The 27,862-nt window shown below is 44.5% G+C and overlaps 1 protein-coding gene and 1 long non-coding RNA gene across 3 annotated transcripts in view; one reads left to right on the plus strand and one right to left on the minus strand.

Annotated features, from left to right (window-relative positions):
• Ttl (tubulin tyrosine ligase) overlaps positions 1-18,378 on the minus strand; it is a 33,812-nt gene extending 15,434 nt beyond the window's left edge. The window contains exons 1-4 of the mRNA XM_013365162.4: positions 18,119-18,378; positions 15,092-15,170; positions 8,022-8,254; positions 226-361 (exon numbers count right to left, since the gene is read on the minus strand). Coding sequence (XP_013220616.3) covers positions 226-361; positions 8,022-8,254; positions 15,092-15,170; positions 18,119-18,275 — 605 coding nt within the window. The 5' untranslated portion in view covers positions 18,276-18,378. The remainder of the gene's footprint in view (positions 1-225; positions 362-8,021; positions 8,255-15,091; positions 15,171-18,118) is intronic.
• Positions 18,379-18,499: 121 nt separating this feature from the next.
• On the plus strand, positions 18,500-27,831 carry LOC120884812 (uncharacterized). 2 transcript variants are annotated; one of them, XR_005727170.2, is made up of 4 exons: positions 18,500-18,762; positions 19,320-19,405; positions 24,450-24,511; positions 27,427-27,831. It is a non-coding gene; the product is annotated as an uncharacterized LOC120884812 (long non-coding RNA). The 2 variants fall into 2 exon arrangements; XR_013428656.1 differs by lacking the exons at positions 24,450-24,511; positions 27,427-27,831 and adding an exon at positions 20,014-21,632.
• Positions 27,832-27,862: the final 31 nt, after the last annotated feature.

The following is a 27,862-nucleotide window of genomic DNA, read 5'->3' on the forward strand; positions in this document are numbered from 1 at the left end:
CTTCCTAACAGAGAATGCTTTCAAAAAAAATAAAACCCATCACCTTAGTGACGTTTCCTAGAAAGAAGAAATACTAAAGTAGAAAATTCAGTAGAGCTCGGTTCCCTTCTTCTGCATTCAATAAAACACCTCCTCATATCGCACATCCCACCTCCCACCAGACCCTGGACCCCCTCCCGTTCCCTCCAGGTGGAGGAAAACAACATGCGGACCCGAAAGCATTACCGAATGTCGAACTTGCGGTGACCCGGCTCGAGAAGCAGAGGGTGCTCAAGGTACTTCTGGATCACGTGCACTTGGCCCTGGTTGTCTATGAAATCCAGAAGCTCGGAGGCCTCAGAGGAGATGAGGATGCCTTCGCCTGGCAGAGAAGAAGACACACCCCAGCGCAGCTCAGGCCAAGGGCAAGGGGCTCCCCGGAGCCAGAGACAGACCCCGCAGAAGGAGGCTCTCGCTGGCCTGCTCACGGGGCCCCTCCCTCTCCCCTGTCCCCATGAGAGCACCTGGCGTTACCCAACTTGGGCCACATAGGTTCTCATCACCATACTGGCAGGTTCCAATGTAACATTGTAGTTTTACAGACACCCACACTGTTTAAACCCTTGAGCCAAAGGTCATGTACTCCAGGTCAGCGGCCACCAGAAAGACTGTAGCGCATATGACCAATAAATTCACTTCTAACACCACCTTACAGAAATACCAGAAAGGTAGAGGCATAAACGCAAATGTGTAGGGATGTTCTTGTGGCATAGCAATAAAAAAATGGATACGCTTAAACTGTTCCTACACATCAAACAAGTGATACAATATGTCCTTTTGAACAGTTTAATTAAGATGTAACGTATCATAATATTCACCCATTATTTTTCTTTTTTTGGTACAGGGGATTGAACCCAAGGGCACTTAACCACTGAGCCACATCTTCAGCCCTCTTTATTTTTTATTTAGAGACAGGGTCTCACTAAATTGCTTAGGGTCTCATTAAGTTGCTGAGGTTGGTTTTGAACTCTCAATCTTCTTGCTTCAGCCTCCTGAGCTGCTGGGATTACAAGCATGTGCCACTGTGCCCGACAGCTATTTAACTTTATGAGGGAGTACAAGACTCTTCCAAAATGGCTGGACCACTGCACATTCCCACCAGCAGTGTCTGAGGGTGCCAATGTCTTCAGCTTCTCACCAACGCTGGTTACCTGCCATCTTCTTGACTAGAGCCCTCCTGGAGTACGTGGGTATGTGCCTACGAAGTGGTATCTTATGTGGTTTCAATTTGCATTTCCCTAGCAACTAGTCATGTTGAACATGTTCCTATATGTTTATTAACTAATCTGTACATTTTCAATTGGGTTAATTGTCTTTGTATCATTGAGTCATAAGAGATACGTGTGTGTAGGTGTATGTGTGCGTTGTGTTCTAGACACAGGTCCCTTATCAGACATGGTTTGTAAATATCTTCAATTCTCAACAATGCCATTGTGGCACAGATCCCTTGTGCTGACTTCATAAGGCCACACCTTCCTCCCTCCCGCAACCCATCCCCATCCTGGTAACCACCAATCCGTTCTCCATTTCTATAATTTTGTCATTTCAAAATGTCATACTAGCCAGGAGCAGTGGTGCACGCCTGTAATCCCAGAGACTCGGGAAGGTGAGGTAGGAGGGTCTCGGGTTTGAGCCCAGCCTCAGAAACTTAGTGATACCTTGTCTTAAAATAAAAAATAAAAAGGGCTGGAGGTGTGGCTCAGTGGTAGAGCATCCCAGGTTCAGTCCCTAGTTCAGCTAAAACAAAATGGTATACAAATAGAGAGATACAGTGTGTGCTTCTGCAGGACCAGCTTTCTCCACTTGGCATCATTCCCTGGTTCCGTCGCTGCCGGGGAGACGACTGTGGTATCAACTGTCCTGTTGTTTAATCATTCACCTGTTGAAGGACATCTGCATCGTTTCTAGTTTGAGCTTCAAACAAAGCTTCGATGAAGAATCGCACACAGGCTGTCGTGGGAACCCGAGTTTAAACCTCTCCAGGACACGGGCCGGGAGTGTGCCAATACCGGGTGGCATGGTAGTTGCAGGTTCAAGCTTGTTTTGTTTTGGATTTTCTGTTTGCTTTTTTGTTGTTGTTGTTGCCATGTTACCCAGGCTGGCCTCAAACTGCTGGGCTCAAGTGATCCTCCTTCTACACTTGCCGAGTGCCAGAGCTCAGGTGCTCCTCACTGTGCCTAGATCTAATGCTTACTGTATAAGAAACTGCCAAGTTTTCTGGCTCTTTTTATCCACCCAGAGAGGCTGTGCCACTTCACCTTCCAACTAGCAAGGCTGAGTGCTCCAGCTGTCCCAGAGACTGGCAACCTTTCGCTATAATTAATACTGATTTTAGCCACTTCAATAGGAATAAAGTGACAGCTCGTGGTTTTAATTTACATTTTTCTAATAGTTAATCATTTGGAGAAATCTTTTCCTTTGCTTATCTTCTGCCTGCGTAGCCTCTTCAATGAAAAGTATGCCCACATTCTTCTGGCCCATCTTCTCATCAGATGGGGTGTCTGCTGTTGGCTGCCGGTTTTGAAAGTCATTTACATTTTCCAGACCTGGGTCCCCTGTCACGTACAGGAGTTACAAATCCTTTCTTCCATCTGTACCTTGTCTTTTTGTCCTTTTAAAGGTGTATTTTACAGAGCAAAAGTGATATTTTGATGAGTTTCAATTATTTAATTTTTGCTTTTGTGGATTGTACCTATGGCAACAAGTTGAAGAACTTTTTGCCACACTATGGTGGCGCACCTGTCATCCCAGTGGCTCGGGAGGCTGAGGCAGGAGGATCATGAGTTCAAGGTCAGCCTCAGCAACTTAGTGAGGCCCTATGCAACTCAGAGAGACCCTGTCTCTAAATAAAATACATAAAAGGGCTGGAGATATAGCTTAGTGGTTGAGCGCCTCTGGATTCAATCCCCAGTCCCCTCCCCCCCACCACACCCACCCCCCAAAAGGAATCCTTTGCCAAGTGCTACCTGCTATTCTCCATCCAAAATATTTAATTTAACATTTAATTCCATGATCCATTTTGAGTTAGTTTTTAACATTAATTAAGTTAGTCAAGGGGTGAGGTTTGTTGAGGCGAGTTTGGGTTGATTATTTTTGCCTATGGATATCCACCTTGTCTGGCTGCATTTGTTGAAAAGCTTCTCCTTCTATTGAATGGCTTTGGGATCTGTCAAAACTCGGGTGGGCATTTGTGCTTGGTCTACTCCTGAGCTCTCTGTCCCGCTCCACTGATTGCATTTCTATTCCTTCGCCAACGCCCCTCACCTCCCCCGGCACTGAGCACCCCCAGGGTACTGAGCACCACAGCATCACACCTTGACATTGGTCACAGTGATGACTTCTGGTCATTCTTCTTTTACAAGATTGTTGACGCTATCCTAGGGCCTGTGTGCTTCCTTATGAATCTTAGCAGCTTTATGCCCATTTTGCTGACGTCCCAGTGGAGTGAGAGTAACCCTGCAGACATCTTTACTATGTGGAGTTCTGAGATCCATGAACAGTCCGTCTGCTCATTTTTTTCCCATAAATATTTATTGAGTGCTTTCCACACAATAGGGAGTGCTTGAGACTTCGTACAACTGTGGAACACACGCATGCACACACCACCACCACAATCAACAACAGTCTATTCATCTTAATCTGGCATCTGTGGGAAAAATTCAAAGATATTTTTCAGATATTTCAACACAGAAAATGGTAACTGCTGACATCTTACTATGTAAATCTATTCCTAACATATCAAATTTTCCAGGAATAAGAATTTTTGCTTATCAAAATTTCCTGTGCATGCAAAGTAGTCCATCGAATAAGGCACCACATCTCTAGGAATCTTAATGTCAGCATAAGACCTAGAATTTCTGTTGGCTTCATGGTTTTGGCAGTGGGGATGCCTATAGAGGATTGGCTGGTATTCTAGTCAACTCAACTGCCCTGTCAGCGTCTTCAGGACTACAGCGAGCCTTCCTCAACTCAGTTGCAGGATTCAAGCCTTCAAGATAGTGGCCCAAGCTTTTTGCCTTCTCTGAAATTTAAAAGGATTGACTGATGTATAACTAACTATAGTACAATGAGTCCTCTTTAAGTGAACTGGAAATACGCATACTTTCCATCTGCTCATTTTTTTAGGTGCTGTTTGGCATCTTCCAGAATTTCTAATTTTTTTTTTAGCATTCAGAACCTATAGATGTTTTGTCAAATTGAGACCCAAGCACCTCATTTTCTCTGAGGTAACTGTAAATGATACGGTTTTAATTTCGGTTTCCACACAATTGTCTTTTTGTGTGTGGATCTCATAGACTGTACACTGCTGAGCTCCCTCGTGGTCTCTAGGGCCATCCCACCAGTCCTTGGATTCATAGCTCATCTCCGTGTGGATCTGATACCTTCAGTACACGCGAATGCCATTTGTTCATTAATTCCGTGACCCATCTTTCCTCGGAGCACCCCATTCTTGACTGCCTGTTTCTGTCACTAGTCCCCCCATTTGGTTGGGCTCTTAGAAACTGCAAAGCAACATGGAAAGTGCCCTGCTTCTCTTTTGCAACCGTGACTCTGTCTCACCTCCCTCAGGAACCACACACGGACTGGCTGGTTCCAGTTTCGTTCCAGCTACCCGTTCTCAAGTTCAGGCTTCACGCTCCGTCCTCATACCTGCCAGCAAACCTCCTCCAGAGTGAGCACCCCAATGCGCTTCCCTGACCGTCCTGCAGATGCTCTGCGGCACAGGGTAGCCCCCTTCCCTCCCATCGGCTCCAACCTTGTTTTCCTTGTGCAATTTCCTTATGGAAACTATTTCTTATTGAAAACGAATATACTTAACGCTGGCAGATTAGGAAAAAATGGTAGGGGAAAGGGAAGGAGTTCAGTACATATATTTTTGTAAGTTTTATAACTTTTACAAAAAAATTGAAAAGCTAACCATATTTTATTCTAATTAATTAATTTTTTTTCATATCACCTTCCTGTGCACCTGGACAGAGCCTGGTCAGTCACAGGGAACTCATGGCAGATTCTTTTTCACTTTATGTTATCAGTATTTCCACTGTTCTATGTGAACTTCACACTTATGTTAATAGCTCTAAAGCATCCCATTGTGCGGAAGTAAAAAAAAAAATACACACACACTTGTTTATTGACTTAGACAATGGATTTGCTTCTAAAAAATATTTATTTTGGTATTACAGATAACAGAGTAGTAAATGTCTTTGCAGCAGATGAAATATTTCTCTTTTTGAATATTTTTTTAGTTATACATGGGCACAATATCTTTATTTTTGTTTATTTATTTTTATGTGGTGCTGAAGATCGAACCCAGGGTCTCACACATGAGAGGCAAGTGCTCTACCGCTGAGCCACAACCCCAGCCCATGAAATATTTCTTGGAGTAGACTTTCAGAATGAGATGACTGGGACTAATTACAGGAAGTCCTTATGGCCCTGAGGGGGTTCCATGCTTTTTCAATGGGCTGTGGATTCTCACCAGCAGAGCAGTTCACTACCAACTTTCAGCAACAGTGTCACTAACACTTTGTTTTGTTTTTTTTTTATTTTGCAGCTGTAAAATGGTACATAAAACTTAAATTTATTTAGTAATTTTTGGATACTGGTGTAGCATGTTTCTATGGGCTTGTTACCTGCATTTACTGCACTTCTTTTTTTGGCGGGGGAGGCAGAGGCAGGGGACCAGGGATTGAACTCAGGGGCACTCAATCACTGAGCCCCATCCCGAGCTCTATTTTGTATTTTATTTAGAGACAGGGTCTCACTGAGCTGCTGAGGCTAGTTTTGAATTTGTGATCTTCCTGCCCCAGCCTCCAGAGCCACAAGGATTATAGGCATGTGCTACCTGTGCCTGGCCTTCTCATTTCTTATATCATTTACTCATTCCTGTCCTTATTCACTATATGTGCAAAAGTTCTAAAGGGACTTTTTTTGTGGGGGATCTTTGAGAAGCTTCATAGTGATGGTCCCTGCCCACCTGACCCATTCCTATTTCAAATTCTAGAAATAGATGCCTCACTAACCTTCTTGTTGACTAGACTTTGGGTCCTTGAGGGCAAAAAGCCACATGTGCCTCGTCCACCTCCTTATTCCTGCATGGCCAAGCACTCTCATACTCGGTGCAGATCCTGAACCTTTGCTGGATGCCAGCTCCTGTCCTGGCACGGGGCAGACAGTGCCGGGCACAGACGAGACACCGTTTGAGGTGGGCTTTAATAATCTCTCTGTCTGGGAAGTTCCACGTAAACATTGGAGAATGGCCTGGAACAGGAGGACAGGGAGCAGAACTCCCAGAGAGATGTGAAGGTGACCTCGGATCAGAGGGCTGCTGGATGTGAGGCAGCTTGATACTGGACACGGTTTCAAGGTTGAGCCATGATACCAAGCACATGGTGGGTATTAAGAAGAACAGACACCATCTGTTCCTCCTGTGATTCCTAAACAAAGCTAACACACACCACTCACCTCCTCAACTCACAGCAAAAGTCCTTTGTCAGACGTTTTATCCCCTCTTTACCTCTCCCTGCTGCATGGTGTCCCTCTGTCTGGTCTTAGAGAGGGTCAAGGGACCATCAGAGGTCCTCCCAGTGGCCATCCTAACTCCAAGTTCAAATCCACAGGAGGAATCTGGAATACCACGGATGACCATTTTCCCTTCCAAGTGCTCCCTTTACTGGGGACAGTACTCAAGAAGACAGTGCAAAGGAGTCAGAAAAGTGGGGGAGGCACCCACAGAGGCAAGAGCCCAAGTCTCCCTCTTTCACGAGACTCCAGGTGATGCCTGCCTGCCTCACGGTGGGTGGAAAGGAAGGGGAGGTCGGTTGGACCAGGGACAGGAGTGAGGACCAAGGGCCAGATGGTCTTCCAAAGAATAGGAAGTTCAAAATGGAATGGCTTTTAAAAGAGTATACGACAGTACTTACAGAGAGGCCACTGATGTGCCTGCTGCCTTGGAAGCTGCCTCTACTTTAAGCCTGAGTTGAAATCACAAACCTCAGCCCTCCTAGGCAGTCATTCAACACACACTACGGAGCGACTGCAAGGAGGGATGGAGACCAACAGGAGCTGTGGGTACGGTGTTTGTACTATGCTGGGGGAGACGGGCAGGTTATGTATTATAGAGCTGGATGGGGAGACAGGAAGTGATGGGCTAGAGGCTATTTAGACGGAAGAGGCTTCTCTGGCAAGGCAACAGCTGAGCTCAGAAACCAAATAATCCACGTCAGCACATCCAGGCCCCGAGACAAATTTAGAGCATCTGAGGGACATGAGGCCGTCTTTGTGGCTACAACACAGTGAGCAAGGCCCAGAATAGGAGGAGGTGAGATCAGAGATATGGGGACATGTGCAGTGGCGTGGGCAGCCATCAGGGACCTGGAATTACTGTGATTGCTTTAGGAAGCCAGCTGGTAAGTCAGGAAGTGACCTGATCAGATTTACGTTTGTGAAACATCCCTCTGTCTGGGGGAACTGGCTGCGGATGGGCACTGCAATTAGAGCCTGGGAGGATGGCAGCTTTGAGTTAGTGTGGGAACAGTGGAAATGGCAAGAAGAAGCCTGATCCAGAGTCCAAACTGAAGGTTGCACTAGCAAGACTTAACGCTTTAGGTTTAGATATCAAGGGTGAAGCTGGCTCTGGGGCTCCCAAGAGCCGCAGAGTGATCAGTGGACAAACATCAAGAAGACGGGACAAAAGAGGAGCAGGCCGGGAGGGCGGAGCTGGGCAGGACACAAGGAGTTCTGTATCAGACAAGTTGGAAATGCCACTTAGAGATGGAGAGGGTGACACGGCATCAGGAGCTTCAAGGGAAGTCCTGGAGCAGAGAGAGGATTTAGAAGGCACTACCACACAAACGGGCATTTAAAACAAGATGTGGTCCATGGGCCCCGAGTTCAGATCTGACTAGGCATCCACCTGAGTGTGTCATTAGAATCTCAAGTGCCAGTACAGAGGAACAGAGGGGACGGCCAGGCCAACTCACCTTTGGCACCTGCTGATGACTTTGCAATCCACACGTTGCCCTCCCCGTCCTCTTTCTTTCTGTTATAGGAAGCCAGGAAGAATTCTCTCTCATCCGTCCTGGAGTTATTGACGGGTGGCTGAATTCCATTCTGTGCTGGAGCAACTGGGGTCTTGAGATTAGTTGGGTAAATCACATAGGACTCGGGGAACCAGGTGCAGGACTCAGCCAGTTCTGGGCTTGTCTTGATCAGCCTAGCAGAGGACAGAGGGTCAGGCTCCTTTCTTAGTGCCCGCTGTCACCCTGTACAGAAAAGACACTGCGTTCCCTTCAGGGGTTTCCAAGGAGTCAAGCCATGGCCTGGTCTCCTCCTTACCCCTCCACTTCCTATTGGCCTCCCTGGACAGACCTCTACCATGCTGCACCTATTACATGCAATAGTAAAGGTGTGCCCAGTGCATCCACAGGACCTCCTGCCGGCCAGGTGCAGTGCCACACACCTATAAGCCCAGCTACCTGGAAGGCTAAGGCAGGAGGAGAAAAAGTCCAAATCCAGCGTGGACAACTGGTCAAACACAAAATAAAAAGGGCTGAGTTTATAGCTCAGCCTCAGAGGACCTGCCTAGTCCTGGGTTCAATCCCAAATATGGGCGAGGAGGCTTACTGCCCAGAACTTGGGCAGTAAAGGGATTTCTAAGGACACCCAACTTGACCTAACTCTGAATAAAACACCTTTTCAACAAACAGGTTGGGACTGAGCCAGACCAACACCAAAAACTGAAGTGGGGGACAGAAGAAAAGTCAAACAACTAGTAAAATTACTGTCTTGGCCTCCGTCTCTGCTTGGGACTCTGAATAGCTAAAGACTATTTTTAAGTCCTTTATTTCCTGCTTTTAGCTCAGCCTCACTTCAGTGACAGAATAAAGAAGGAATCCTTCTAATGGGGCACAGGACAGGGGACACAATGAAACATGCCTCTCAGTCCCAAAATAACACACCCCCACAGAAGATAAAGGCCCGCCCTGGGCAAGGCCCTGAACAGATACAGGGTCTTACCAAGAGCTTCCCACTGCCGGCTTCCCAGGTCAGAGGCACCAGGATCCACTTCACAAAAGAGGAACTGGGTCACAGAGGAGTCCCCTCCCGAGAGCAGCAAGTAGCCAGCACCAGGTAGGACACAAGCCTAAACTGCCCAGCCTTCCCCTAGCCCAGGAACCAGGGCCCAGAGGCCCCCCTAAACTGCGCCTCCTTCTGTCTACAGCAACTGTTCCTGTTCAGCCTATATTATGATTCACCTACAAAACCCGGCCTGTGAGCAACAGCAGAAAAAATGAAAAGAACAGTTAAATTAACATTAAAAACAAAGTCATTCTAGCCGGGTGCAGTGGTGCACTCCTGTAATCCCAGCAGCTCAGGAGGCTGAGGCAGGAGGATCGCAAGTTCAAAGCCAGCCTCGGCAAAAGTGAGGTGCTAAGCAACTCAGTGAGACCCTGTCTCTAAATAAAATACAGAATAGGGTTGGGGATATGACTCAGTGGCTGAGTGCCCCTGAGTTCAATCCCTGGTACACAATAAATAAATAAATAAATAGATAGATAGATAGATAGATAGATAGATAGATAGATAGATAGATAAAGTAATTTTAAAGTTAAAGGCAACAGAAGTTGTAAGTTACTTGAACCCAAAGGAACAAAAATGATAAAAATAAATACATAAACTCACCAAATACTCAAGTCTGAAACTACACTGTCCTGTAAGGTGGTCACTAGCATTTGAAATGTAGGCGGCGTGACTCAGGAACAGAATTAAAAATTGCATTTAATTTTAATTTAAAAATGGATGCATCATAAAGTATTTTTCCATTAAGCAGCACTTTGCTGAGGTGGCAGGATGACATTTCCCTTGACTAAACTGCTGTGTGCATGTCGGGCCCATGTGTCACTCCTAGTATTACACACACACACACACACAACACTGCTCTGTTCAGGGACAATGGACCTACTCAGTTGAAGTGACTTTCTTCTGTGCACTGATGAGACGTGACCACGTGCTATTGACACAGACAGCAGGAGCTACTGTGCAAAGGACAATCAGTAACTAAGGGGCAATTATTTTTCTAAATAAAAATTATTATTTGTTTAACTAAAAATAAGTCCAGACTAATTTTTAAATTTAAAGCAAAAGCATTCTTCTGATGCAAAACTGAGCAGGGACCCCGAAGGCAGAACAATGACCAGGACAGTGAAGACAAAGGACTGGAAGCAGGTGTGACAAATTCACAATGGATGGCCACTACACCAGGCGATGGCACAGTCAAGTGAAAAGCAGTTTGCTTTGCTAGGGAGACATTTTCAGCAAACAAATACTGAATTTGGTGAACATTTTTCTCTCAATAGTCAAACTAGAATAATAGTGGCAAAAGTCATAAATATGCAACAAAAAAATTTTTTTTCAACAATTAAAAAACATTTTTTTGTACTAAGGATGGAACCCAGGGGTGCTTACCCACTGAGCCACATCCCCAGCCCTTTTTATATTTTATTTAGAGATGGGGTCTCACTGAGTTGCTTAGGGCCTGCTAAGTTACTGAGGCTGCTTTGAACTTGTGATCCTCCTGCTGCAGCCTCCCCAGCTGTTAGGATTACAGACGTGTGCCACCATGCCTGGCTTCAATTAAAAAAAAAAAAATTAAGAATATATATAAGGCCTCTACTGAGCTATATACATCCCAGTCCCTGAAACTTCTTAAAAAATATTTATTTATTTATTTTTTAGGTGTAGATGGACATAGCATGAAGCTCTGAGCTTATAACTTCGGTCAAGTATAAAATGGCCTGGATTCTAACACAAAAGGAAAACCACTTTAGACAGAAATATGGTGAAAAAAATTATTTTAAGGCAAAGTTTTAAAAGATATTTTATGAAAGTAAAATATCTTCAGGTCAGCCAGAATTGGCCACAGATAACAAGCTCTTTCTAGCAAACAATATCAAAGACTGACTCAAAATTTGAAAAAAAATTAAGCATTTTTCTTAGCTTTAGGTAAGTTGTGATGTGAGATGTTGCTAAATTAATGCTTTGGGCATGCTTACATTAAAGAGAAAAAAAAGAAACCAAACTGATGGTGCCAGTATTTTTGAATATTTTACATCTGTCAAAGAGCCACAGAAGGCTGGGGTTGTGGCTCAGTGCTTGCCTAGAACACGTGAGGCACCAGGTTCAAACCTCACCACCACATAAAAGTGAAATAAAGAAACTGTGTCCACCTATAACTAAAAAAACGAATATTAAAAAAAAAAGAGTCAAAGAATTTTACAACTAGATTGCTTTTTTTTTTTTTTTGGTACTGGGAATTGAACCCAGAGGAACTTACCCACTGAGCCACATACCCTGCTCCTTTTCTCTTTATTTTTTATTTTGAAATAGGGTTTTACTAAGTTGTTGAGGCTGGCCTCAAACTTTCAATCCTCCTGCAGCAAGTCACTAGGATTATAGGCATTCAACTGTTGCCTTTTTCACTTCATGCTACTGTATGATGCATATAGAAAACATTTGTTTTCTCAGTTTTCTGAAGCAGACTCTATAAAAAGTATTGTGGATACAGTTGTTGGAATGGTTCAGAATATACTTGCAAATGTTACAATGATTCACCAGTTCATGGAACTGTTGAAAGAAACAGAAGACAAAGAATTTAATGATACCAAACTCTCTGCCAATACTCTCTGTTTGATGATGTGTGAGATGAAAGAGTTTTACAAAGATTTACTGTACAGTTATCTCTGATTCAAATATTCTTGATATAAAATGAATGCTTGACATTATATACAATCAACATGTCATTATTTAGTTCAAAAATCCAAGATAAAAAATGGCAGCATTATTCATATTACCCATATCCATGCTACACAGGAACAAGTTCAATTACAGTTCCAAGGCAAGGAAAAGACCTGGTTTTGATCCCCCTATGCAGGTATTATAATTCATGTTCCAACTTCATAGAACAAGTTAATAATAATGATTTTACATGTTTTTATTACATGACAAGATGCAGGTTTCAATTATAATAGTATTATAAAAACTGGCTTCAAGGCTGGGGTTGTGGCTCAGAGGTAGAGAGCTTGCCTGGCATGTGTGAGGCACTGAGTTTGATCCTTAGCACCACATAAAAATAAAATGAAGCTATTGTGTTCACCTATAACCAAAAAATAAATATTAAAAAATTATAAAAGAAAATTGGCTTCAAAATAAAAAAAACAGAAAATTGAAGAAAACTTTGTTGATACTGATAAACTCTTCATTATATTCAGTACCCCCTTTAAATCCAGTGTGATAATACTGAGCTGATGCAAGTTGGTGAATTTGCTCAACTGGGATAGACCTAGTTTTGCAAAAGATATATTTTTTTTCCTCAAAGTCAAATCAGTTCTAAATAAGATCAATCCATTTTTCTCAAGGCGTGTATGAATATTAAAATGTTTTTTTAGAGCTCAATTCAGTTCCTAAAAACTTCTATGTCCATGGGAACAACTTTAGTATGTATATCTACTTTTTCAATCATAAAATTCTTATGCAACCTCAATGCAGATCAAGGGTCTCCATTGAAAATTTAGTGACTGAGTTAAGTTGTGCTACAAAGATAAAATACACATCAGATTTTAAACACTCAGAATTTTTTTTTTAAAAGTCTCAATGTTTTTTGTATTAGTAACATGTCAAAAAGGACAACTTTTTGGATTTGTTTGTTTGATTTACAATGCTGAGCATCAAACCCAGGGCCTCACACATGCTGGGCAAGTGTTCCATCACTGAACTACACCCCCAGCCCAATATTTTGGATTTAGTTAGTTGAATAAAAAGATTACTAATTAATCTGCACCTGTTCTTTGTACTTAACGTGGCTACTGGGAAGTTTAAGTGACAGGTGTGGCTGGCCTTCCATTTCTGATGGACAGAAGGAGAGCAGGCCTGCAGGAAGACCTCTGCATGGCTGCACCCCCTCAGCAGCCCACTGGGGAGCAGTCACAAGGGAAGGCTACGCAGGTCTACAAGGGAGTAATGCTCACCCAGGAAAAGAAAGCTCCCACCTCCCAGCAGAAGGGACGCCCCTCAGGCCCTGGGACTATGACCTTGATGAATGTGACACTCCCTGCAGGGAGAGAAGCCAGAAGCAGGCCCTCGCTGGTCCAGCACTGAGCCCCATCCAGGCTCTGGGCAGCCCTGAGGGACTCCTAGTCATGCTGTTCGTGGAGCCCATTAATACTGATCAGAACATCCTGGCTTAACCCGCACGGATGTGGCCTTGGTCAAGAAAGCTGACCTCTCTGCGCTGCTAATCTGTCCTGTACAATGAGGGAGAGTGCAGTCTGACTCTCTGGGGTCCTGTTAAGTCACAAAAAACCAGGGAAGACAGACAAAAGGAACCAAGACCTCCTGGAATCACCCCGGCCCTGGCAGGACCCCTGAGGGATGAAGGAAGCTGGTAAGGGGGGCAGTCCCCAGACTGCAAACGTCCTGTCACCATGTACAAGGTGCCACCACAGTCATGGCACACACCTCAAGGGTCAGACACCGGGTATTGTCCACGTTGTACGCTGGACACTGGGGTTCACAGCAACAGTGCTCTCCAAGGTCACGATACCACCTTGGACCAGGTCACGACTCCAGCCCTGTACTCACTGACGCCTTGCAGCTGCTAAATGTGAAATATGCAGAACACTACTTTTTTGGGGGGTACCAGGGATTGAACCCAGAGGCATTTTACCACTGTGCTACAACCCAGCCCTTTTTACTTTTTATTTAGAGACAGGGTCTTGCTGAGTTGCTTAGGGCCTCGCTAAGTTGCTGAAGCTGGCGTTGAGATGGTGATCCTCCTGCCTCAGCCTCCCAAGCTGCTGGGATTATAGGCGTGTGCCATCACACCCAGCCAGAATGCTACTTTTTACAGTGTATTCTTCTTCCTACTTTTAAAGGACAAATTCTACCTTAATTGCTAGAGAAAACTATCACAGCTCTGTTTGGCTGCATATCTATGTTTACTACTTCATGGAAAGCCTGGAGATCTACTCCAGCCTTGACTGTAGGGCCCAAAGCCAGTATTCTGCTCTAATGACAGCAATAATAGCCATACCAAGGAGTAATAAGAACTCTCACTTACGTATTGTGAACCACGCGACAGGCATCCTTCAAAGCCTTCATAACAATGCTGAAGTCGCTGCTATCAGTATACCCATTTTACAGGGAAGAAAACTAAGGCACAGAGTCAAAGACACACAATGTACCTGGTCACTGAATGACATATACTCCACGTGTGTCACCTGATTTAACCCTCACCACTGCCTCATGAGCATGGTACGGAGGCCAAGAGGGATAAGATCTGACCACACCAATCAGAGCTGGGTTAAAACCCATGCTGCCCACCCTGGATCTTAATCATCATATGACACTGGCTCCCTCCACTTTACAAACCTGCTCCCGTGGTGTCCAGTCGTAACCCACTGCTCAGGATCCAGGTGGAAGAGCTCCTCTCACACCTGCCCAGATCTCTTTTCTGCAAGGCCCTAGCTGCTGGGAGGGGGGCTGTGGAGGGTGATGCACACCTTTCTCCAGGGATGAGTCTCTGCCCAGAAAAACCTGGAAAGCTATGTCCCCCACCTTTCCCCCAAACAGAGGCTGGAGCCCACAAGCCCAGCGTCCTTGCTCTGAGATGTGCCAACTCTGAGGTGCCGTTTGCTCCACAGTCCCAGGGTGACACAGCTGAAACCGCATCTTTGCTTGCCTCTCAGCTTGCCCTGTCCTGCTCCCTGGCTTCCTAGGGGTGTGACTTGAGGACCTGCCCCCAAGAAATCACTTCTGCAGGAAGCCACGAGTCAGCCGTGCTCCTAGGCAGCCTCACCTGAGGAACCCTAGGCTTCACCAAACCCCACAGCCACAACCCCTCGAAACGCAAGCCTACAAGAAGCTTCAGAACTGGTATTTATGGACTTTTTGAATAGTAAAAGCATTTTCACCCTTTAAATAATCCCACGTTTTTGCATGAGTGTTTGAAGCCAAAGACATTTATGTAAAACACTGAAAATGGAAGAACACTTACTTCACTAAAGAAGCTTTGCGACACAGTTTGTCAGCCCCCCTGTAGTAATTCACCAGCTGCACCAGCCCGGGCTCGTGACCTGCAAGGAAAGAGCAGGCTCAAAGGGGGGCCTGGACAGGTGGGGAGTGACGGCCAGGCACCAGCAGGCCAGATGGGGGCCAGGAGGGGCATGCCCGGCTTTTCATTTCAACTCTGGTTGTTAGAAATGGAATAGTTTGGCTTCTCTGTCCCTGAGGGTCTTTCTCTCAGTATCCTTCTGGCCACTCGCCCTCCCCCAGGGGATGCTATACACCAATACTGCAGGTCTACGAAGACCACGGCCACCTTTGTTTTTTCTTGTTAGAGTGGAGCATGCTGGGTATTTTCTCTTCAGCTCTCCCTGGTCTTACTACGCTCCTCTTCCGGCTTAACGTGAAGACTTGCAATCTCTAAATACAAGAAGCTACTTTAGGAGTCATGCTTTGCACCTCCCCAGCCCTGCTTTCTACAACCGTCAGAGAAGGCACAGAACTGTGATACTGCTAGTCTCAAGCATGCTGGTCTCTGCCAGGTTCTGGAAGGCACCAGAAGGTAGAGGGAGGTGGTGGGCAGGCCATGTCAGAATGTCAGAAGTAAGAACTTCATTCTGTGCTTCATCCCACAGGGATCTTATTCTCAACAGTTCTCATTACCACAACCCTTCTCTATGAAATTAGAACTGAAAGGATAAAAATAAAAACACAGTTTTACTTAATTTTTAGGGGATACTGGGGAATGATATTTGTCAAATTATATTGTTATATTGTGTGCATGTGTGAATATGTAACAACAAATCCCACCATGATGTACAACAATACGCACCAATTTTTTAAAAAAGTGGGAAAAAAGAAACTCAAAAAATTTTTTGCTTCGTTTTGTTTAAAATCCTAATAACCCATGCATGGTGGCACATGCCCATAATCCTAGCGACCCTGGAGGCTGCGGCAGGAAGACAAGTTTAAGGCCAACCTGGGTGACTTAGCAAGACCTTGTCTCAAAAATAAAAAGGGCTAGGGTTATAGCTCAGTGGTGGAGCACTCCTGGGTTCAAATTCCAGTACTGCAAAAAAATAAATTTGTACATGCATATTTAAATTTTACTTATTAACAAAATGCATTGCATTTCCTATAATAGAAGGTAAGATGGAATAAAGGCATTATGAGTTGATGTCAGAGGCAATGATTCATCAGAGAATGGCATACGCCCAAATCAAAAGTGTCAGGCATTACTTGAATTTCAGTGTTTCCCTGTGGCAGAGAGACCCTCGTTCTCCCTGCATGGCCTTCTCCACATGCCCAGGGCCCTGAGCCCTTACCTGACCCCTGAAGCTCCTTGGTTTCCCATAAAAACCAAATATTTGCTGATCACCTGCTGAATCTATGGTGCCTATGTAAGATTCGAGACCTATAGGTTTCTGCTTCTCACCTCCTAGCTGGGCATGAGCTCCACAGCTATGCCAACTGCCCCACCTCCACCTGGGCAGTGCTGTCTTTGACTGTCGTCCATATTAAGACTCCATCTAAGCTTTCACAGCCAGACACCACCAAGCACAAGAAGAAAGGAAGGCAGGAAGGGCAGTGGACAAAGTCCACTGGAAGTAACTTCTCGACTAGAAGCATTTGTTTCCTTTCCTCTTTCAGGGAAATAATTCCACATGAACATTACCTCTCCCACCCCACCCCCCTTTTTTGAGGAAGGGTTCCTGAGGAGATCCTTTAACAGGAAGGACTCTCCAAGCACACTCTCTGTAATCCTAGATTTCTGGGGGGCTCCTGTCAGCCTTTCCATGGAGTCACCATTCTTCATTACAAACCTGCATGGCAATGGAAAGTTGTCCCCAGCACTCTTTCAAAGAAAAAACTCAGAAAGGCATTGCCTCAACAAGTTTGGTTCTCAAACACTGCCTCACCCAAATCCTCTAGTAAGTTCACCAATGGCCAGTCAACTCCAAGTGGCCTGTTTCCATTCTCTGTCCACTCAACCTATTTCTGAAAACCCTCTCCTCTCCCCAACATGGAAGGAACACCGCTCCCTTTGGTTGGCCCTCGTTTTTCTCGGTATCAATTCTCCCCTTCTATCCTTGGAGTACAACTGACCCCCATCCCTGGTGAGTTCTGGCCAGGAACACAGCTACCCAGAGAGCCCTTCCCAGATGACTGTGCAGTGAGCAGGTCACGAGCAGATGCTCAGGTCCCCGGGATGTGAGTGCACCTTCCGGAGAACTTCTGGATTACGTCATTTGGAAAGGAGCGGCTGGTCCTCCCCTCACTCCTGTCCCTTCCTAAGGAGAGTAGGTGGACAGGGTGGTGCCAAGCCGGCTTCCACCACGTGAAACCGGCAATTCCCTCCCGGCAGAGATGGAGGGGAACCAAGCCTCTAGTTAAAACCTTTATTCAATGCACAACTGTAAAAACACGTTCTTTGGTGAAGCCTTCGCTAAATTCAGACTATCCTCCAGCTTTCCCTGGGGGAGGGTCTCCTCTGAAGCTCCGGTTTCGAATCCAAAAGGCTTTTCCGAATGCCCTCCCTGCCTGTTATCCGAGCCTTGCGCGGGTACAACCCCAGGTTCCAGCACCTTCAGGGCCCGCTTCCACGCCCACACCAGGCGGGGCGGAGTCCTCCGTGGGAGACGCGCAAGGAGACTTCCCAGCTCTGCGGAGCCTCGCGTGCCCTGCGCAGCCTCGCGTGCCCTGCGCTCAGCTCCGCCAACCTGCCCGACCCGAGGCATCGGGCCCGGGAGCCCGGGAGCCGGGGACCAGCGGCCGGCAGCCCCCGTGCTGCAGGGACAGGTCATTGTCAGGAGTAGCGGAACCGCACCGCGAGTCCCTCCGAATGGGACTCAGGAGAGCGGAGGGCGTTCAGAAGGAGCGCGGGCGTTGGCGGATCCGCCCGGGATCAGCCCGGGAAGCCGCACGGAAGGGAGACTCGCGACCTTAAAAACAAAAGCGCTGGCCCCGGCTGTGGAGCGCGCCCCGGCCGGGGGCGGGGACGGGGACGGGGAAGGCTCACCCAGTCTCCCGAAAGGCAGCCGGTTCCTCTCGCCCAGCATCAGGTTGAACCTGGGGTTGTCTCGCCTCAGCCTCTTCCAGTGGCCGGAGGCGAGGAGCAGCCGGGAGACCTCGGCGTAGACGCTGCTGTTCTCGTCGCGCACCACGAAGGTGTACATGGCGAGGCCGCGCGCCCGGGCCCCAGGCCGCCGCCCGAGGACGAGCCGGCGGAGGCGGCGGCTCCGCGTGGACGGTGCCCGCCCCCGGCGCCGCGCTGCTCTCGGGCCGCGCCTCCCGGGCCCAGGCGGCGCCTCCTCCGGCGCCCGCGTCCCCTCAAGTGGCGAGCGCCGCCGGGACGCCGCGCCCTCCGCCGCGCGGCCCCGCCTCCTCCCCGTGATTCCGCGCGGCCGGCTCGGCGCCTGCAGGCCGCGCCCCCAGCCCCGGGCCAGCCGGTGGGGGTGCCCTGGGGGTGCACCGAGCCGAGCGAGCCGAGACCACAGCCAGGTGGTGCCAGCGGAAGACCCCCTTGCAGAGTTCCCCCGCTGCGCCACCTCTTTCACAGGGACTTTTATGAGTGAAAAAAAGTTGCTGGGCCCTGTCCTGTGTCCGAGTGAGCAGCACTCCCCTTCCTCTCCGCTCAACGACTAGAGCACCCAGAGCGTTGCGGTACTGTTTGCTTAGTTGGGGTAGAGCGCTGTTTTCATGTTCTGAGACCTCCCGATAGTCGCACGGCCCAGGGGCCTGGGTGACCCCAGCGTCCACTGGTGGAAACAGTCCTTAACAGGCTTCAGGGAGTCCTGGACCCGTTCCTGACCTGCCCTTCCAGCGTGGGCCATGAGCCTTCCCTATTTCGGACCTCGCCTTGTCTAAGCTACTTTTAGGAAACCGATTTTGGTGCATTTGAGGGTCAGAGAGGACAATGACTATCAGGTTTTCCGCAAACGTGCCCATATTCCCTCGTGAATGACCTACCCCAGCCTTGTGCCTCACAGAGCTGTTATTCTGCTTTAGAGAAAGAACCTCCTGTGCTCCCCGCGTTCACAGTATCTACCGAGCATTCTGTAAAAGCACCCTCCTTCCCCCAGCTCGGCCCACATTCGCTCACTTTGCAAAACCATTCTAATCTGTGCACTTTCGCTGACCCTGGGGAGCTTGCTCGGTGCGCAAAAGCAGCAACCCAGAGTGCGGGTGCTTAAATTCCCTCTCATCCTTCCATCCCTCAGGAGAAGAATGGGTTGACAATGCACTGGCGTCCTCACCCCGGCAGGATATGCTGCCAGGAGGCGCATTTCCTGGACTGTATTTCAAGGTATCTACAGAATTCAGCCCCTGCTGTCCACAGCTGTCCAATGCACTTCTCTTGGCTTCCTTCCTTTCCCTAACTCACCACCCCACTTGCTCCTCCATAGATATCTCCTTGCTTTTAAGTCCTTGGTCCAGGATCACCTTTTGGGGGACCTCATGCTAAGATAAGCCATACCTGCTGCTTGTCACCGAAGGCCACATTCTTTCCTCTAATAGTTGGCTTCTCTGCCACTCCACAGCCATGGTCTCCCTAGCAACGCCAGGGACCCTCAATCCAGTGGTTCTCTTTTTTTTCTCACCTATCTTTTATAGTGAACACTGTTTATACTTGTTTTAGTTTTAATTTGGGGACAGCGTTCCTTATCCCCTTTGCTAGATAATAGTATTAATCTTTTCCCCTCCGGACTTTATGAGACTCTGGAGAGATGAACACAGTCCATTATGGGCACAGAAAAGGCAATCTCCCAGTTCAACAGGGCTACTCCATCCCTTTCTGCCATAGTAGATGGTAAAGCATAAGAACATGATCCAAATCTGGACAATCTGATTCTTTGTGGGATTTGGAGCAAAGAAAAACCAATTTTTTAATTTAATTTAATTTAATTTTTACAGCTGAAATTGCTCAGATGGAAGACTGTGTGCCACAACATGTAGCTATCTTACTATCCTACAAAGAGGAAGACCCTGTCTGTCTGAGTCTTTGACTTCCAGCAGCCCCTTGAATTAGGCCTGGCTCTCTGGCTATACAAGAGGAGTAATATGCTTTACTTCCTCTTCTGAACCTTAAAATTAGAGCATGCCGCCTTCTTCCGAATGCAGAACCACAATAACAACAAAACAAAAAGATGCAAATGTTATAGTTAAAGCTTCATCCTGGGATTTCATAAACTGACTTCCAGACCACTCACATATAATCGAATCAAGCCTTTATTGAGCACACCGGTGGCGGCTGACCAGAACATAAAGCTGTTCCCCTGATAAGCCCCGAACAATTACAAGGGCATTCCTTATAAGGCTGAAAACCGCAAAAGGGATGTTTGGGGGTTCAGCCAATGCAAGCAAGCCAGGTTACAGAAGCGGGAGAGTGCAGTCAAGTGGTGGGAAGCCTAACCAATCACAGTTAGCCCAGTCACCCCAGTTATAGAAACAGAGCCCCGTTCCCCTGTTTACAGAAACAACGCCCCATTAGGTAGTTCCGTGTTCTTAAAGGTTTCTATAGCAAAATGAAAAGAACATCTTGCCCCAGTCATGACCCTTTTCCTTGGCATGGTTGTTTTACAGAATGGAGTCACAAAACAAAATGGAGTCACATTTGCTTTTACTATCACACAAGGATTCTACCAAAATTGGCTCTTTGGTTGATCCTAAAATGAACTTCAACAGCCAGTTACAGTGACACACACCTATAAGTCCAACCACTAGAGAAGCTGGGGCTATAGGATTATAAATTCGAGTCCAACCTCAGCATCTTACCATGCTCCTCAGCAACTTAGTGAGGGCCTATCTCAAAATAATAAGTACAAAGGGCTGGGGATGTAGCTCAGTGGTAAAGCACCCTGGGTTCAATCCCCAGTACACACACACACACACACACACACACACACACACAACCTTGAAAAATCTCCACAGGTTGAGATAATTCTAAACACTTTCTCTAAAAACAGTGGAATTAAATGGCTAGGAAATTCAGTAATATACTTCTAAATAACCTATATTAAGTGAAGAAATCTCAATAGTATAAGAAAATATTGTTTAACTGAATGATAATAAAATTATGACATCAAAACAGCTAAAGCCATGGTTAAATGAAAATGTGTAGCCTGAAGCACAAATGTTAGAAAAAGAAGACTGAAAGTCAGTCGTTCAAGCAACACTCTCACGACACTAGAAAGAGGACGACAACATCACACCCAAAATAAGTGGAAAGAAACCAGGAATGAAGAAACAGATATTCCAAAAATAAAACAACAAAGCCAAAAGGAAAAAAACAACAACCCTATTTTTAGGGATAGAGCACTTGCCTAACAAGCGTGAGCCCTGAGTTCAATTTCCAGCACTACCAGTAAATAGATAAATAAAATTTAAAAATAGACTACTTGGGCTGGGGATGTGGCTCAAGTGGTAGCGCGCTCGCCTGGCACGCGTGCTGCCCGGGTTGGATCCTCAGCACCACATACAAACAAAGATGTTGTGTCCGCAAAAAACTGAAAAATAAATATTGAAAATTCTCATTCTCTCTCTCTCTCTCTCTCTCTCTCTCTCTCTCTCTCTCTCAAAAAAAAAAAATAGACTACTTAAATTGTTAACCATTCACAGCCCAGCAAGAAGGAAAGAAAGAAAGGGAGTGCAAATAATCAGTACTAAAATATCAAGCGGAACCCACTAGAGATCCTAATGATGTTTAAAATAAGATACTATAAATAATTCTTGCCAATGAATTTAATAACTTGGACAAAACAGACAAATTCTATGGAAAACCCTACTTTACCAAAAATGATTAAAAAGTAATATGAAATCAGAATAATTTCATATCTGTTAAAGAGATTGATTCATTTGTAGATGACATATATATAGAAAAAAAACTAAAAATATCCTGAAGACTATACAGATACCCCCAAAACATTAACATTAATAAGCAAATTTAGCAAAGTTTAAGAACAATTCAGAGAGGAAGTTAAGAAAATAATTCCATTTTACAATAGCATCAAGTAGCCAGGTCAAAAAGAGATTTTTTTTTTTGGTGGACCCAATATTTTTATTTTTATTTATTTATTTTTATGTGGTTCTGAGGATCAAACCCAGTGCCTCACACACGTGAGGCAAGCATTCTACCGCTGAGCTACAACCCCAGCCCAATAAGACAAGATTTAAAAAAAAAAAAAACTGTTATTTTTCAAAGATGACATGGTTATATATACACAGCAAATCTTAAGTCGATAGACATAAGGCCAATATATAAACACTAATTGTATTTCTGTCAACAACAAAGAAATAGAAAATGAAAAATTTTAAAGATACAATTTATAGTAGCATCAAAAAATGTCAAATACTTAAGATTACTAATGAAAACTATGCAAGAACTCTACACTGAAAACTACAAAATGTGACAAAAGAATTTAAAGAATAAAATAAAGGAAACATACACTATGATCATGATTAGAAAACTCAAAATTGTTAAAGCTGTCTGTCCATTCTTGCTGAATGGATCTGCAGTGCAACTCAAGCAAAATCTCTGCAGAGCTCTCCACAGAAATTGACAGGACAATTCTAAAGCTCATATAGAAATTCAAAGGAACAAAAATAGGAAAGGCAGGCTGAAGGAAGGCTACCAGACACCAATCCACAAAAGTTATAGAATTTGAATATAAAGGTATTGCTAGATGCAGTAGCTCACGCCTGTAATCCTAAAGACTCCAGAGCTGAGGCAGGAGGATTGAAAGTTCAAAGCCAGCTTCAGCCACTTAGCAAGGCCCTAAACAGCTTAGCAAGACCTTGTCTTTGAAAAAAAAAAAAAAAATTAAAGGGCTGGGGATGTGGCTCAGTGGTAAAGTGCCTCTGGTTTCAATCCCTGGTACCAAAAATAAATAAATTTAAACAAATAGATAAATAAATATAAAGATATAGTAATTCAGGAAGCAGGATTTCAAAGAAATAGATCAGTGTAAAGAGACCCATGTCCCCGTGGTCACAGAGCAAGGTCCCGAGGCTGCCCTGATATTGAATACCAACCTCCAGAACCAAAAGAGGTTTTGTTTTGTTTTGGTTTGTTTTGTTTTGTTTTAAGCCACCCAATATGTGTTTGTTATAGCAGTCCTAGGAAACTAGAATACTAGCTAAGATATATATTTTATTTTAATGTTCTTTCTTTGAGTGCTATTAATACAATTTCATAACTCTCCTGGGGGAAAAAAAGACACAAAAAGCTAGGGATAAAGGGAAATTTTGATGGATTGGAAACCTTGAAAATTAGAACTTTCATGTCTCAAGAGACACTGTCAAGAGAAGGCAAAGGAAAACCACAGAGCAGGATGAGAGGCCTGGCGTGTGTCCATCCACCCAGCATCCAACAAAGGATTGGCCTGGTGTATAAGAGAAATGGCAAATGAATAATTTTTGAAAACTGACAAGCCAAATTAACAAAGGAAGTAATTTGGGTACTTATCTAGATGTAGGCCCTCAGCAAAGAGAAGATTTAGAAAAGAGTTGTACTAAGAAACTAAGGAATATATTTGACTAGAAAGCAGATCCTCATCTCACAGTTACAGGGCAAGAGTACAAAGGTGAACCACGCAGCTAAATGTCCACCATAAATATCTCAAAGTTTCAAACCAAGTCAAGGAATTAAAGAAAATGTCTACCTTCCTTCCTCTTCTAAATACACTTTTATAAGGATGACCTGGGGGACCAGGAGTTTTGGAATTCTCAGACTCATAGGAGTTCCACGCCAGAACTCGGTAATCCCGGAAGACATGGCCCTGGTTCCTGCCCACCCTGTTTCCTCTCTCCCTGACTCTGTTCCACACAGCAGGGTTGCATGCATGCATAGGGACAGCAGAGCCAGGAAACTCAAGCTCCACTGTCAGGAAAGGAGAATGAATTATGGTTCTTGAGCAGCCTGGTGACAGAAGTGATGCCCCTTCTGGGGACTCCCTGTTTAAAGGCAGACACTTGAGACTGCTCAGCTGCTGTGGTGATGCTCTGTGCAAAAGGAGGTTCCATGCCAGCTGCGGGATTATCAGTTCTTGACCTTAAGTTCAAAGGCCAGCTACCCACGGGTGGAGAATGGTAGATGCAAGCTGATAGTTCTAATTGGGCTGTTTTTACTCTCAACTTCAGTTCTGTTTATCTTGAAGAAACTTCTCACAATAAATCCCTTTGATGTTAAAACCTATAGAATAAATGTGCTGAGCTTGTTCATGGCCACTGGTTCTCTATCAGGGTTGTTAGTGAAGCACCAGGACCCAGCTTCTTCTCTATTTGTGTGTCTGTCTGTCTTTTCTTTATCCCCTCATCACCAGATTCGGTTACCTGAATTAATATCCTTGCAGGTTGTGGCCATTGTCACTCAAACCGGGAAACTGGACATTCACAGGAACTTTTCATTTGTCAGGTGAGTGGGATGCTCCTAAAAAATAGCTGTGTCAGATAAAGGAAGGAGGGGAACAGGTTTATATATAGCTTGGGAGAGTTAGGATAAACATGGGATAGTTAGGATCCAAAGAAAGGGATCTCTCTGTTGCTAGCCTGTGCTCAAGTCTATGCTGAAATCAGGGAAGGCACAGTTGTCACAGTTTTAAAATTAGTTATTGAAATTTACCCCTGTTTTTTTAAAGAGGGAGTGGTAAATTCAGAGACCTGGGATAGACTTGGTAAACAGCTGTGTGACAGGTACACAGCCAAGGGACCAGATGAGATCCCATGGCTACTTTCACTTTGTGGTCCTCCATACGAGATCCTCTCAATCCATCTCATGAAAGTGTAGAAAAGCTGCTATCTGAAAGTCTGATTTCAGAGTCCACCATGGCTGTTAGATTTTACACCTGGCATTTCAACTGTGCAGGCCTGCCCTGTGCTGAAGTCACAGTGTGAAAGTCTGATAGGCTCTATTTTGATTTCTAACAGGCTAACTCTAGTAGCGGCTTTGATCAACATCCCTAACACTGCCTCCCGTCTGTGGAGCTCCGCTTACACAAAGTTACACAGTCTTTTCTTCTTTGTGTGTTTTGTGTATGTGTGCACACCTGTGTATTGTGTTGTTGTGTCTACATATGTGTTTGTATCTATATATTATGTAAAGGGTATCAAAATTAATGTATAGTTAAAGAGCACTCCTAAATTAAAATAAATGGATCCAAATATTTTTTAGTTTATATAACTTAAAAAAAGAATTTCAGTTTGAATTGAGTAAGCAGATAAAAATCAAGATGTCTTTAAAATTACTAACTCATGTTTTCTAGGTGGTCAGAAAACTTATAAAGTATTAGTTTCTATAATATCTCTAAAATGTAATATTCATTGCTTCTAGGATATTTCTTCAACAGGAAAGAGATGGTTAATACTGTTAAGTACATTTGTTCAATATCTTGGCTTTTACAGTTAAAAATGAGTAAATTAAATTTAACATAAATGGGATTAATCATAAATATGTTTGTTAGAGGAAACATCTGGTAAATGGGAAAAAGGTTTGAGATGGCTTTGTTTCTGTATCTTTACTAAAAACAAGGTTGTAAGAGTTAAGATTCAGTCAGGTGTGATTTATGTACAGAGTGTGAGAGGTTTCAGTTGGGTTTAAATTAAAGTACTATAAAAGCAAAAGTAATTCATCTTATTAAAGTTATTTGTCTAAATTGAAGAATTTCATAAGGATTGTTTCAAAATATGAATTTGGAAAGAGATTAGTAACTAGGAAAGAAATATAAAAAGGTTTTAGGTATGAAATATAATTTAATATAAAAAGTAAAGGGAAATGTTTTTGGATAAAAAAAAGTCTTTTTCTGGTAAGGTAAAAGTTAATAAATGTCTAATTAAATTACAAAAGATTTGTAGAGATAAATTTCAAAAGTTTGTATGAATCTAAACTGGTTATATATAACTCATACAATCAGCTAAAGTTATCTAAGTCTTTTTCCTTTTTTTAGGAGGGGTGGTACCAGGGATGGAACTCAGGGGCACTGCATCACTGAACCACATCCCCAGCTCTATTTTGTATTTTACTTAGAGTCAGAGGCTCACTGAGTTGCTCAGCGCCTCACCATTGCTGAAGCTGGCTTTGAACTTGAGATCCTCCTGCTTCATGCCCTGTGCCCAGCAGGGTTTTTTTCTCTTTTAAGAAGAGAGTTCCTAATCTACAGGGCCAAAGGTCTTGTGTGGAGTTTCTGGAATGGAGCATGCTACAGAAATAGATATGAAAAAAGCAGCTCTTCCTATAGGCTTCTGAAAAAGGGCCCAAGAGAGGGAAGACACAAGTCTTGACTCCCCAGACACAAGTCAAAAATTAATACACAGGGCTGGGATTGTGTCTCAGCTCAGGTAGAGCACTCTCCTAGCACATGCAAGGCCCTGAGTTCGATCCTCCGCACCACACAAAATATATAAAAATAAAAAAATAAAATAAAGGCATTGTGTCCAACTACAACAGTGTTTCCCATAGAGCATCCACCAATACCTTACTGCCCGATCATACAACTTGAGAATTGGGTACCTTTCCTAAATGGATGGAACGTGCTAATACTTTGCCAGTGCAACATAAAGTCCCTGGCAGTAGTGAATGTGTCTTGGATTGGTCCTGCAGAATGGACAGACAACTACATCAGGAATCTATGACTCCTGGAGGCTTTGTTAGTAATGTTCTGACCTTCCTTCCGTGATGGTGGCATGCAAAAATACCTGTGGCATTTAATATCTACCTTAGATTTCATCAACTATACCAGCAGCCCCTTAACTGACCAGTTCCCCTGCTATGGCCTGCAGGCCTGTATCCAATCTCCTTATGTTTTCATTTCTGGAAAAGTAAAAGTAAAGAGAACTGGAAAAAAATATATATGCATTAAAAATGCTCACTTTATTAATAATTTAGGTCAAAATACTTCCAAAGCCCTACAGAATCATGTAAGTATTGATGAAAAGATTGAGACTAAACTAAATGCTTTGGAAGTTACTATCATAAATGTGGAAAATGAGCTTGCTGTTCTCAAATTTAGACAATAGCTTTGATGCCATGCTGGCTAAAAATTTGTTTGTGTTACATCTGCAAATTTTAACATTTCCCATTGGGCTAGGGAAAAAGTTAAAAGCATCTAATGGGCATTTGGCAGAGAAATGACCATCTAGACCTTATGGCATTACATCATCACATCCAGGATATTCAGGAAAGCAGGAATGATCTCGTGGATCTTGTGTGGCTTGCTGAACAGATACTTAATGACTTAAATGGTTTTAATCTTTGGAATATATTAAAACGTTCAATAGGGTACACTTTTGGAATTATGGGTTTACTATTAATTCTCTTTTGTGTTGTACCAATAGGATGCTTCATCTTCCAAGAAGACACCTGAGAATTTCAAATAATAGCCCATCACTTGTGCTTAAAAAAATAAAAAAGGAGGAGGTGTTGGGAGCAGGGAATGAATTATGGTTTTTGAACTGTCCAGCGACAGAAGTGATGCCCCTCCTGGGAATTCTCTGGGCAGAGGCATTGATTTGAGACTGTCCAGCTGCTATGGTGACACCCTGTTCAAACGGAGGATGATTCCATGCCAGCCATGGAATTATCAGTTCATGACCTTAGGTTCAAATGCCAGATGCCTAGGGGTAGAGAATTATGGGTGCAAGCTGATAGTTCTAACTGGGCTATTTATAGCCTCAACTTTGGTTCTGTTAACCTTGAAGAAATTTTCTCACAATAAATTCTTTTGATGTTAAAACGTATATGATAAATGTGCCAAGGGTTGTTAGTGAAACA

Source organism: Ictidomys tridecemlineatus, chromosome 12 (assembly GCF_052094955.1).
Source record: "Ictidomys tridecemlineatus isolate mIctTri1 chromosome 12, mIctTri1.hap1, whole genome shotgun sequence".
NCBI lineage: Eukaryota > Metazoa > Chordata > Mammalia > Rodentia > Sciuridae > Ictidomys > Ictidomys tridecemlineatus.